The sequence below is a fragment of the Camelus ferus genome, chromosome 1 (assembly GCF_009834535.1).
Source record: "Camelus ferus isolate YT-003-E chromosome 1, BCGSAC_Cfer_1.0, whole genome shotgun sequence".
Taxonomy (NCBI): Eukaryota; Metazoa; Chordata; class Mammalia; order Artiodactyla; family Camelidae; genus Camelus; species Camelus ferus.
Window position 1 is genome coordinate 61,798,590 of NC_045696.1, and position 13,858 is coordinate 61,812,447.

General features: G+C 34.5%; 1 protein-coding gene across 4 annotated transcripts in view; it reads left to right on the forward strand.

Annotated features, from left to right (window-relative positions):
* PAK2 (p21 (RAC1) activated kinase 2) overlaps positions 1-12,612 on the forward strand; it is a 74,992-nt gene extending 62,380 nt beyond the window's left edge. For all 4 annotated transcript variants that reach the window (XM_032481480.1, XM_032481476.1, XM_032481471.1 and 1 more), the window contains 2 exons: positions 3,489-3,626; positions 4,095-12,612. In XM_032481480.1, the coding sequence (XP_032337371.1) occupies positions 3,489-3,626; positions 4,095-4,181 (225 nt within the window). In that variant the 3' untranslated portion in view covers positions 4,182-12,612. The remainder of the gene's footprint in view (positions 1-3,488; positions 3,627-4,094) is intronic.
* Positions 12,613-13,858: the final 1,246 nt, after the last annotated feature.

The window sequence follows — 13,858 nt, forward strand, 5'->3', positions numbered from 1 at the left end:
AAGTGGAGCACAACTGAGATTTAAGAGTTGCAGTTATTGGTATTGATAAAGGCATAGGATATGACCTTGGGTGTGTGTGGCTGAGGTAGGCCAAAGGACAAGAAGTGTAACCAAATGTTGAAGGGGAAGGGGGAGTGGTTGTATGAAGAAATTCAGGCCAGAAGGGGGAATGTGCCGAACCACATGGGTGTTTGAATGGAGGAGCTGAGGGAATGACCAGGAGTCCTCGGCTCCTTAAGTCACTAACATAAATGAAGATAAACAGTATAATAAGATTTATCCCCAAGTAGAGAAAAGGTTATTAAGTGCTTAGAGAGGAGGAGTACTTGGCACACGTGTTTGTCTTTATGGGCTTCCCCCCTAATCCCTTTTGATGGAAGTGTGGAAACTCAGAACAATCTTATGATCTTAAATTGATACTAATTGCTATGTCAGAGATAATTTTTTAGAATAGAATTTTTAAATGAAAATTTGGGAGAAAATGTCATGTAAAGAGAAGTGAACTTAGGTGACAAGGAAATAGGCACAATAATATACTGATGATTTGAGTGTCAATTGGTAGCCTTTTTTGATGGCATTATGGTAATGTGGCAGAACCTTTAAATAATTCAGTAAAATATCTAGGTGACCTAGGGGTCAGCAGTGTTTTTAGATACATTATCAAAAGCATTATCCATGAAATAATAATCTGGGCTTCATTAAAATTGGACTCACTTTCTCTAGGAAAACATTATTAAGAGAATGAAATGACAAGTCACATATCAGGAGAAATTATTTCCAAAACACCTATCTGATAAAGAAATGTTATTCAAAATATGCAAAGAACTCTTAAAATTCAACAATAAGAAAGATAACTTAATGTAAAAATGGCAAAAGATTTGAACGGACAGCTCACCAAAGAAGATACACAGATGGCAAATAAGCACATAAAAAGATGTTCAACATCGTGTCACTAGGGAATTGCTAAAGTAAAACAGCAATGAAATGCCACTGCAGGGGGAGGATATAGCTCAATGGTACAGTGCATGCTCAGCATGCATGAAGTCCTGGGTTCCGTCCCCAGTACCTCCATTTAAATAAACAAACAAACTTAATCCCACTCAAAAAAATTTTTTTAATGAGTTTGGCTTTAAAAAAAAGAAAGAAAGCCACTACGTATCTATTAGAATGGCCTAAAATCCAGAAAAGCTGAAATACCAAATGCTAGTGAGGATGTGGAGCTCTCATTCATGCTGATGAGAATACAAAATGGTACAGCTACTTTGGAAGACAATTTGGCACTTTCCTACAAAACTAGACATGTTCTTATCATACAGTCTAGGATTGTGTTCTTATTAAAGTTGAAAACTTATGTCTGCGTAAAAACCTGCACACAATGTTTATAGCATCTTTATTCATAATTTCCCAAAATTGGAAGCAGCCAAGATGTGAAATATATAAATATACTGTCTTTTTAATGGAGGTACTGGGGATTGAACCCAAGACCTCATGCATGTTAAGCATGCACTCTACCACTAAGCTATACTCCTCCCCAATATATTGTACTTTTTAAAGTGAATGAAATAGACTAGAAATAGTGCATCCATATGATGGAATATTATTCCATAACATTAAAAAGATAAAAAGGTATGAGCTATCAAACCACAAAAGATGTGGAAGAACCTTAAATGCATACTTCTTAGGAAAGAATCTATCTGAAAAGGGTACATAATGTATGATTCCAACTGTGGAGACTAAAAAAAGATCATTGGTTGCTAGGGGCTTAGTGGGGTAGTGAGGATGAATAGGTGGAGCGCAGGGAATTTTAGGACAGTGAAATTATTCTGTATAATACTATAATGGAGGTAGATACATGACAATAAACATTTGTCTAACTAAACCCATAGACCTGCACAATACAAAGCGTGAACCCTAATGTAAACTAATAGACTTCTAGGGTTGGTTTTTTTTTTTTTTTTTGCGAGGGTGGAGGAATTAGGTTTATATTTATTTTTAGAGGATGTAGTGGGGATTGAATCCAGGACCTTGTGAATGCCAAGCATGCACTCTACTACTTGAGCTATACAGTCCCCCTATAGACTTCTGTTTAATGAAAGTGTACCAGTATTGGCTGATCACTTATAACAAGTGTACCATACTAATATAAGATTTTAATAATAGGGGAAACTGCGTGTGTTGGAGAGGTTCGGTATATGGGAGCTCTGTACTATTTGCTCAATTTTCTGTATGTCTAAAACGTCTAGAAAAGTCTATTGAGTGCTTTTTTAAAAATTATTTAATTTCTAGGAATTTAAAATCAGAGAAGTACATGAAGAATACTAAAGAATGCAAGGATTTTCCAAAAGGGATTAACTAAATTATGACACATCCATATAATAAGGCACTATTCAATTCAGCCATTAAAATAATTTAGTGGATCTAATCTGTTATTAGTAATGACGAGGCTAGCTTTGTTTGGGGTTTTTAAGACTTTGGTTTTTTTAAAAAGCAGTTTTACGTTCACAGCAAAATTGAGAGGAAGGTACAGAGATTTCCCATATACCCTCTTCCCCCACATGTGCATAACCTCCCCAATTACCAACATTCCTAACCAGAGGGTACATTTCTTGGAATCAGTGAACCTACATTGACACATCATTATCATCCAGAGTCCATAGTTAACATTAGAGTTCACTTTTTTTTCTCCTACCCCTATATTACCCTTCTCCCCTTTACTCTCCCCACTGGTAAACCTCTAGTTTGTTCTTTATATCTGTGAGTCTGCTTCTTTTTTGTTTTATTCACTAGTTTGTTGTATTATTTAGATTCCACATAGAAGTGACATCATACAGTATTTGTCTTTCTCTGTCTGACTTACTTCACTTAGCATAATGCCCTCCAAGTCAGTCCATGTTGCTGCAAATAGCAACATTTTATTCCTTTTTATGGCTGAGTAGTATTGATGTCATATAGTCTATGGGTTTGGACAAATGTATAATGAATAACATGTGTCCCATTATTAAAGTATATTAAAAAGTATTTGCACTGCCTTAAAGATCCTGTATGCTCATCTTTTTCATCTGTAGATATATAGATATAGCTAATTTAATTTTTTTTAAAAAGGGTTTCAACAAATCCCATTGTTCTGAAATGTGATATGACTTGAAAGAAATCTAAGAAAGATAAATGGGATACTGTATGTTGATGGTGGGGTTGTGGTCATTTTTCTTTATACTCTTATGTATTATAGTAGTTTTTGTATCAGTATGTATTGCATTTATAATCCAAAAAACCAAGTAAAATTAATTTTGAAAAAGAAGTCAGGGAAATGTAACATCTAAAAATAAAGGGAAAAATATTTAATCAAAGTGGGTAGAAATAAGAACCTCTCTTAAGTATGTATGGCAATTACCTTTAAAGAAGTGGGAAAAAAAATCCATAAAGTTTAAAGTGCTCTCTCACTTTGTTGAGCTACCTTAAGTATGTGAAAGTTGTTCTTCTATTTTTAGGCCTTATACCTGATAGCAACTAATGGAACCCCAGAACTTCAGAATCCAGAAAAACTTTCCCCAATATTTCGGGATTTCTTAAATCGATGTTTGGAGATGGATGTGGAGAAAAGAGGTTCAGCCAAAGAATTGTTACAGGTGAATCTGGAAATGATACTATTTCTGGAAAAAGTTGACTTTGTTGAGTAACCAACAAAAAATTTACATAGTGTTAATAATTACATTTCACTGTTCATTCATTACCAGCAGCATGGCAGCTGCTGCAGTTTAGGATTTTCTCTGCTGGGAATAAAATACCCACAATGCTGTAATACATAAGTAGGTGAATTTTTGCTTATGATCAGTTCTCACACCAGTTCATTGCTGGCATAGTTATCTGGGTCATTTAACTGAGATTTTACAGTATTAAAAAAACTAAAAAAGACTATGCTTTCAACCATAAAAGTTATATATCAATTATGTTGATTTTACATAGGTATTGAAATATGTGTTTATTAAATAAGTTGTGATCCGTAAAGTAGTCTTTAGGGCTTAATTGAAAGGAAATATTTAGCTTCTAAATTGGTGACATTTACACATTTTATTTTTCACCCCTCTTTCTGGCAGCATCCCTTCCTGAAACTGGCCAAACCATTATCCAGCTTGACACCACTGATCATGGCAGCTAAAGAAGCAATGAAGAGTAACCGTTAACATCATTGCCGTGGCCTCAATTCTTTTTTCCATTTTCTAAAAGAAGTCTTTTAATATATGAAAATTATTACTCTTTGGGGGTTTAAAGAAATGGTCTGCATAACATGGAGGAATAAAAGCAAACTACTACTTTCTGAAGACAACCAAGAGAAAAATGGCAAAACCAAATGACAACTTTCTATTGAATCCCTTCTTTAGGGTCCAAAAGGACTTGTGGACTGAATCACTAGCCTTACGTCTTTCAGCAGAAAGCCCATCAGGGCCATGTATCATGCTTGAGATTTGCATTTTAATTTGCTGACTTCATTAAAATAGAGCCCATTCATTGTCCCTTTGAGGGTATTTTCAATACTTGAATGGCAGATTTGAGTTTTTCAGAGTATTTGTTTCATCTGCTAGTCTTCTTTCCTCTCTTCATAGCTTCCTTTTTCCTTGACTTGCTCCTTTTGAGTTGTTTTGAGAAATCTTTCTTATGCCTAAACTAGAGGCAAGTGTGATAGAAATTATGTAGCTCCTTATATTGGCAAAGGAGCCCTATAATAGGTTTAACTTTGTATAGAAGTTAGGACCAGCTATTGTTACATGTACTATTTCAGTTCAGAATTTGAACTGAAGGAAGGGAAGAAAAGTATGTGATTTTTACCTTTTTTAACAAATGTGAAAGAGTCAATTTTAGAAATTTCATGGTAGTGAGCTGTTTGGCATTTGTTACATGTATAGAGAGAAGACTAATAATCTATATTTATAACTAAATCATTGAGGCAGAAAAAGAATCCCATTGATTATACCTTCTTACAGTTTTGTTTTCCCTTCTGACTATGTCCTCTTCAGATTTGGCTTCAGGACTTTGTGCCGCTACTTTCCCCTTCCCTCTTTTTTCCCTTCATTTTGGAAATAAGTTTCTGTATATGTTGTAATTTTAGCTAGTTTGTTTTTTAATTAACCCTCTCTCACTCTACTCCTCCCCCCTTCCCATGGTAAATAATATAATAACCATTGAATTTTCAGAATAAAGTTAACCTTTTTTTTCCATTTAAAGGAGAAAAATATTTGGAGCTAGCAGAGACAAAGAGGGAGACTTAAATCTTGGTGAGCTCTAAAATAATTAGATAAGATTATATTCATGAAAGAGAAATGTCAGTTATATAGATACGCAGCTTCTGACCAGTAAACTGTAGAGATTTGTTATAAATGTTGTTTCCCACCCATTACCAAAAAATTACTGTCTATGAGAACTTAAGTGACAAAATACATTTTGATAAATTCATGGGTCATTTGAAATGTTGAGTTACTTTAGATTTTTTCAAATAAGTAAATAATATTCATGTAAAAAACTGGGGAAAGGAAGAAAAATGAAATGTACTTGTTGATGGCAATACTTTTTATTTTAAAGATTTTAAAAAGGTCTGTGACCTATAGCATTATTAGAGTGCCCTCTCTTCTCCCCTCTCCTCCTCTCCTCTTCAAGACTTTCTCTCTTTTTCTCTCATTTTTTTAAATTGTTTTGACTGATGGAGGCAGCATTGTCTGTTCTGACATGCCAGGAGCCATGTAAAAGAGTCTGTGGTTTGGTTCTGGCAGTTGTTCCCACCGTTCACTTCTAGTTGACTTCACACCTACCTGCCATCCTGCAATAGTACAAATCATCAATAGAAATAGTTTTGATGTTTTGGAGTACATTAGGAGAACTAATAGAGTTTTATTTCCTGTCATTCCCATCATATCTGTGTTAGGATATAGGTATAAGGGTAGAAGTGGCTGGTTTTTTATTGATAATGCAGGAAGATTTTCACAAAAATGAGTAAAATAATTAATGAAACTTAAATCTAGAGCACTTAATGGTCTCTTTTCAGTTTGATTATTGACTTCATTTTTCTCTGGATTACATTGGCCTTCTACAGCTGTTACTAAATTACAGAAACAAGCTGGTTTATTTCTGGTGGAAAGCTACAGTGTCTCTTGAGTTCCAGATTTGAACATTCTTTGTAAATAGTTGTCTGGATGGATTATGATGAAGAAGATGCAACCAATGAAATAGAAAATCAACTAGATGATGTAAGACTGATCATTATGACCACTCTAGAAGGCACTTCCATACATAAGTCATAAAGACTGTATTCATTTAATGCAGTGCCAGTGCTCCATTTTTATGCCTGTGACTCATCAAAGGTCTTTTCAGTTTATAGAAGCAGTTTGGAATTTGTATTTACAGCTTCTTTGATGGTTACTGTATGTCCATTGCTGGCAACGGACTTTTGTCATTAAAACCTGACTCCTAGGTTAAGGGAGCTACACTGTGGTTTATTCTTTACTTACTTGGATAAACTAACTTGTAATAGAAATATGCTTCGGTTAATACTGAAATGTGTCAGTTTTTAATAATCTTAATCTTAAAAGCAATACAGAATTGTGATTTATTAATTTTAAATTAAAATGGTCAGATCTTGTTGCAAGAAAAATTATATTTGAATCAAAATTCATGTTTTTTTAAATAACTACCTTTTCTATTCACCCTTTTTGTCATTACTTGAGAATGAAAATTCCTGTTGAAATCTAAGTTACCTTAGTAGTCCTCTGGTATTATTAGGACAGTATTACTTACAGTATTTATTGTATTTCAGACTCTCTGGCAGTCTAAAAGTTTCCTTCGCCTCTTGTTCCTTTTGCTGCTTTTAGGGACAGTTAAAACTGGGAAACCATGAAACTATCGAACATTTTATCCCACCTAGAATAGTGAACGAGTAGAGGGATTGTACTAGCATAAGAAACCAAGGCTACCACAACTCTGTCTTCATGAGTGCATGGCATGTAGTATCAATTCTCTTTCCCTCAACATATAAATATTAAGCTGCTTAAAATGTGTCTAGTTACCACCAGTCCTGAATGAACCGGTGCTTTTAATATGCAATTTAAAACTACCTATGAGTATTTCTTTGTAGGGCTCACATAAATACATGTTTGTTTATATATTACTGTATTCTAGCCAGAATAATTTTAGATCTGATCAGGCAGTAGCTATAATTAGAAAAAAAATGGGTGCTTTAAAAATGTGTATGAGTTTTTTAATCTGAAAGTAAAAGTTTAAAAATATACTGAGATCCATATCCAGTGAACTGTCCAAATCATTTATAGAATATAGTAAAATACAGATTAATACTCGGGGTTTTTTAATAGTGAAATTTCATAGTAATATAAAAAGCAGATTGTCTTCCTTATCTCAACTGCTCCCACAATAGATAAACAATTAAAGTCAGTTTTTCCACAGTGCGTGTACATGAGTATGTGTAAGAAAGGAAAAAATACACACACACAGATTTTATTCTTCACTAACACGTTTATTGACCACTTGGGCAGAGACACTGTGGTGGTAGATATTGTGGGAATTACAGAGGAGAACCAAGCACTGGCCTGGCTTTGAGTGAACTGAAGTCTTTCTCATTCACCATTCTAGAATGTTGCCAAATGAGAGAAAAAGAAATTATGATAATTCTGTCAAACACATTTCCATTCTATATTAAACAGAGAACTATATTTGGAATTGAACATCTTTGGTAGGACTATCTTGCTTTTTTTTTTTTTGGTAGATGGAATTAAGTGAAAGTAACTTGTCTTTTCTGTTTTGTCTTCAAATTTTATATTGACTTTTATTTTTAATTTAATCCCATTCAATTATTTAATTGTTACATTGACATTAACTGCTGTATTTGATGACCTTGTTCAATAATTTTGTTCTTTCAGGGCTAGAAATAAACTTTTTTTTAATGTTCATTTTTTCTTTTCCTAAACTTTAATTCTTCCTTTAGATCAGAATAGCTTAAAAAGTAAATGCAATAGGTTTTCAGAGAACATTCTAGTATTTTTAAAGATAAATGTTTTTTAAACATGTCATGGCACCATTTTGAATGTATTACAAAGCTCCAAATTGGAAAGATTTTCAGAAATTTATGAGTAATAAGCATGAGCCTTCCCTCTTTTAATCAGGTTCAGAAAGTTTATTCAAAATGTTCTGGCTTTCAGACCCAGGACAATACTTCTGATCTGTTGGAATACCTTCAGTAACTTGGCCTGAAACTGTTAATGCTTACTTAACTGAAGTAGTAAGAATCTTACTAGAATTTCTGTGTTAAATGCACTAAATATCTTTGAAAGTGCAATACTTTAAGGCATTACTTTATTATATGCATTTAATTTGAATACTGGATATCCTGACATGAAGAACAGCTGAATTATATAGAGTTCACCATGAAAAAACAAAATTTGACATTTATAGCCTGGGGTGCAGTCTGTAGACAATGACTGCTTAAAGTATATTTGTTACACTATAAAACTGTTCAGTGCTATTCTAACATTTATATTTCTTTGAACTAAAGCAAATGCTCAAAACATTTGCCTAAGAAAAGTTCAGAAATTCCTGGACAATTGATTTGAAAAGCACTATTTGTAGGAGATTAATACATGCTTTACTACTACTTTGATATTTGTGGCTTTTTTTAGACTAGGGAATTATTTTTTATGCAAATTATTTAACAAATTTTATCTTTCAAAAGAGGAGGAGGAGTAGAACAATGAAGGGAAAGGCCTTTTTTAAGCCTAGTTGTTTAAGGTTTTTAACAATGTAATGTACATAGATTAAAAATTCAAATAATCTTAAAAGAGTCACAATAAAGGGTGCCAGTCCCCAGCTGTAAACTTCCTCACCACAGAGTTCTGCTCCACAGAGGCATCTGCTTCTAACTTGGAGCTGTTTTTAGCATGCATTAATCTTCACATTTCTAAATTATGTATGTACACAGGTATTTCTTAACAGTTCAATATTTTACTTTATCTAGAAACTTCATATTATAACAGTTGAGAATTTGGTTACTGTTAAACCATCCCGTTCTCCCATTTCTACTTCCTCTAGTCTCCCAATTAAGAAAAGTGGCAATGTTTTATTCCATTAGTGGTCAGTTTTTACCTTACAACTTTCGGGGAGTGTTGTTCACTTGAGTCAAGTAATTTATTATCATTACATGTCACGTCTTATACAACTCTTTGCTTTTCCTGTTGTTAACTTTTGTCTTTTTGTTTCGTTTGAAACTTTCTATGTTCCTATCACTGAGTTATTCCAAACTCACCACAAAGGCCCTGTGAAGACTATTTTCTATAGAATTATTGTCTTAGATTATGACAGTTCCTTCTTCTTTCCTGGAACTTGATTGGGCTACAGTTTGGATTCTTTCTCTCGAGGCCTTCTGCCACTCTGACACCTGAAACTCAATTTCACTTTCCTTGTGAGTTAGATCCTTTGTTTCTTCCTCATTTTGGAGAAGAACATCTTTCATGAGTGTCCTGAGAGGGGTGCATTATAGGTAAGATTTTTAAGAACTTACATCTGAAAATGTCTCATTTAATTGATAATGAAGGATTTTAGGTTGGAAATCATTTTCCTTGAGAATTCTGAAGTCCCCGCTTCGCTGTCTTAAAACTTGCCATTTCTGATAACACCTTTATATGTAACCCATTTTTCTGCCTCTCTAGAGCTTTTGTGCTGAAAGTTTACCATGAAATGCCTTGGTGAGGATCTCTGTTTAGCTTTTGACAGCCCTTCGTGGTAACAGACTAATTTTCTTCAGTTCTGGTAAATTCTTATATTATTTCTGTAATAATTGCCACTTTTCCCCCTGTTATTTATTTCTGGAATTTTAACATTGGTCTTCTGTTTTTCTTATCTTTCTCTCCTGTTTTCTATCTCTTTGCCTTTTAACTTTCTAGGAGAATTTCCTCAATTTTATCTCTGGCACTTCTCTGAACATGTATCAACAATCACATTTTTAATTTCCAAAAGGTCATTCTTGTTTTCCGATCTCCCTTTTTATAGCCTTCCATTCTTGTTTCGTAAATTCATTCTCTTTCCTAGTGTATTAATTGTGAGAGTTTTTTTCTTAGCCCAATGCCATAACAAAATACCATAGACTGAGTGGTTTAAACAACAGAAGTTTATTTCTCACAGTCACGGAAGGCTTGAAAGTCCAAGATCAAGATGCTGGCAAAGTAGTTTTCATTCTGAGGACTTTTGGTTTGTAGGGGGCGGCCACCATCTTGGCTTTCACATAAAGACTTTTTTACAGATGTCTGGTGAATACCTGCAGATCAGTGCTGTTTCTGTAACACTAGTCTAGCACTGTCTGGCAGTGCACTGAACAAATACTCACGTACATGCTGGTTATTCTCAGTTCTCAGCAGAGCTTAGTGCTCTCCACCACTCATTCATTTCACTCCTAGATCTCTTTCCTCTCTCTTTTTCTCCAGACTTTCTCATGACTCCCAAGCCCTTTATTCCACCATCTCAACACTTTCTTGAACCTTACTGCCAGAATTTTCTGGCTTTTAGTCTTTGTCGCCTTTTGGTCCAAGTGAAAGATATTCTTCCCATCAATGGCTAACTTCACCAAGGACCCGTTCTCTGTATTTTACCACCTCCTAGGTCTTCTGGCCGCTCTGACATATCCTGACTCTCCTAGACCTTTTGGCTGTCCCTCCACTCTTTCTAACCCTCAGCAAAACAAGCATACTCACCTATCTTTTTTTTTTTTTTTTAACTATTTCCTTTGACTTTTCTCAGGTAAACTTGTGGAAAGAGGAGACCAAACTTCCTGTTTTTCTCTTCATTATCATATTGCGTCTACCCTCAGCATGTCATCGAAACTACCCCTATCAACATCTCCCAATCAGAGTTTCCAGGAGAGCCTCAAAACATCAAAAAGATGACTTCCCTCGACTATTTACTAGTGTGTTCACTAGTTTGTTTGAGAATTCCTAAGATTCTACTTGTTATCAGACTTCCTTGGTGTGAAATAGAGGACTTTTATTCCTAACTTTTTTAAAATGCTATGACCAGATATTTATTTTGGGCAAAGGTCTAGAATGTGACGTAGGTGTGGATTTGGTCAGACTTTAGTCGGTAGGATTCTGTTTTCACCATTGCAGATAAAATATACAAGCAGCTCTTGGCAATTGAGAGGGAAGAGTGGTGAGGATTAATAAAGCAAATTCTTGAAAATTTCTTAAGAACTTAATTTGTAATGTACGTTATTTGAATAACAGATTTGCCTTCCTGATAATTTTGTTTAGTCTTACAATGTGTTTTCGTTCGTTAAGTATGTTAATGTGGGCACCCAGAGGAGAAAGTCTTGTCTAAGTATGTGCAGAGTGGCGGAGGAAGGCCACCCCAGCCTTAATTGTAGATTCTTGGTCAGAAATTAAGAGTTGATGAGTACCTATGTCTTTATAATGAGATTTTTATGGCCTCTATATTTCTGATTAAAACTTATTATCCATGCATTTTAGTTTTTATTTAGGGAAAAAGGTAAAAATACTGATTTTCCAGAAGACAAAATATGTTCAGTATATGGTGGCGGGATTTCTATAAATTTGTAACTCAAGAAGTTGATTATTTTGAAAGCAACAATACTCATGTGGATGTCTAATTTCTTGTGTACTTGTTAAAAGGTATCTGTCACATTAACTTTTATCCACAGATCCCAGTTTGTGTTCTGTAACAGGTGAAAATATCTCACACTGTGCCGCCTTTTTTTTTTTTTAAGCAAACAAAATGGAGTAACAGTGCCACATACATTCCTGTCTTTCATTCTTAGATCTGTAGGTATATACAGAGTTGCCATGGATACATTGCCAAAAAATGTTTTTCTCTATTTCTTAATGAATTACTTTGCTTTGACTTCTCCTATATTTAAAAACAGAAATGCACCATTTTCAAAAACTATTTGATCTGGGCCATAAGATTCAGGAATGTCTAACAGTACAATCTGATTCTGATTGCTTTAATATATTGTCATTAAAATCTTTAAGGAGTTTTGTGGTTGAAGCTAGAAGACATCTAAATCACATTCAGTATTCTTTACACTTTAGAATACTTTAAGTTTTGCTGCTAGTAACTTTGTTGAAGAGCTCTGTTTTTCAATAAATTCTAAAAAAAAAAAAAAAACTTAACCATGTGAGTTTTTACTATAGACATTGCCACTATTTTGATCACACTCTTCTTGGTGATATGAGAAGTGTTTAAATGTTTTACCTTTTTTGTTGTTGTTGTTCATCTATAGATCTTTTGGAGTATGTTCCTAAGACCAGGGCGTCATTGAAAAAATAAGTGTAAGCCATGGGCTGTGACTATATGGACAACTGCTTTCATATGACTTGCACTGTCAGCCTAGCAAATACTTTTCTACTTCCTTTCATCTATGCATATTTTACTACTAATAGTCTCCACTGTGTGCCCACTATGTCCTGTTTGAGTTTTGTTTTAATGACAAAGCACAGTTGACCATGGTATTGACACAAGAAGTCTAAGTACTTGAGTAGTTATTGATGCACATGTTTTCATCACTAAGCACTGTAAAAACAGCTTTATTAAACCTTTTTTTTTTTTTTGGCTCGGTTTCATCATATAGTCATGTTTGAACTTGTAAGTTTCTTCTGAATAAAAAATAGTGTAAATTTTGCTGGCAGTGAGAGAACCAGTTATGCTTTTAGTTAGTAACAATATTATTCTAGTAGACCGTGCACTAAAATTTGTTACTGTGAATTGGTTTTTTGTTTATTTGTTCTGTTTTGGGTGATAATAAAAATGCCTACATTGTAGGGGTTTTTTTTTAGGGTCAGATGAGTTAATTTCACATAAAATGCTTAGAATGGTGCCTAGCACATAGTAAGCATTTGATAAATATGATCTTCTATCGTTGCTTTTTTAAAAACTATAATCATTGGACAGTGCTTTATGATAATGCAGTAGCAGATGGGGGCCTAATTCACTGAGAATGCTGCACAGAGCTATTTGCCCTTTTCCCCTACCTCATCTTTTGAAAAATATATGCATGGGGGCAGGGTATAGCTCAAGTGGTAGAGCATAGGCTTAGCATGCATGAGGTCCTGGGTTCAAACCCCCATACCTCCTCTAAAAATATAAACCTAAATACCTCCTCCCCCTTCCAAAAAAAGTATGCATAATATAGCTTAAGGAATTATATTGCATATATACAAAGTCAGCCCCAAACATCCTTGTTTGGTAACATACTATGAAGTTACATATTTTATTTTATAGTATTGCAATATGAGACACTGTATTATAGTTTAGAAAGTCATTTTCTTGAAGGGGATTAAATAGGAAAAATATAAACCAATTTCCAAAGTACATTTTTCTATCTATTTTTAATAAGTTTGACTTTTAAGTCACAGGTACCCAAGAATGACTGTAAACAAGCAAGACTTATTTAAGTTGCACAAAAGAAGTCCCCTGGTAGTTAGTTTGGGGTTGTCATGGAGTCCAGCGATGCCACCAGGAAGCTTTGTCCATATTTTCACTACACCATTCTTAACATGGGGGCCTGTATCCTTATGCTTGTTGCCACATGGATACGAACTGGCTGCTCCACCTCCAGCTTCATGTCGGGCAGGAGGGAGAGAGGATGGGCAAAAGGCAACGAGAAGAAAGATGGAAGGAATAGTCCCTTTATCAATAAAGTATAAATTTTCCCAGAAACCTTCAGCTTCTGTCCCATTGGCCATGACTGTCATTTGATACTTCATAGCTGCAAGAGATTCTAGGGAAGAGTGTTTTTAAAAACCACACATTGCTTCCCCAGACGAATAGTTAGTAGTTGTTAGTAGAGAAGGGAGGA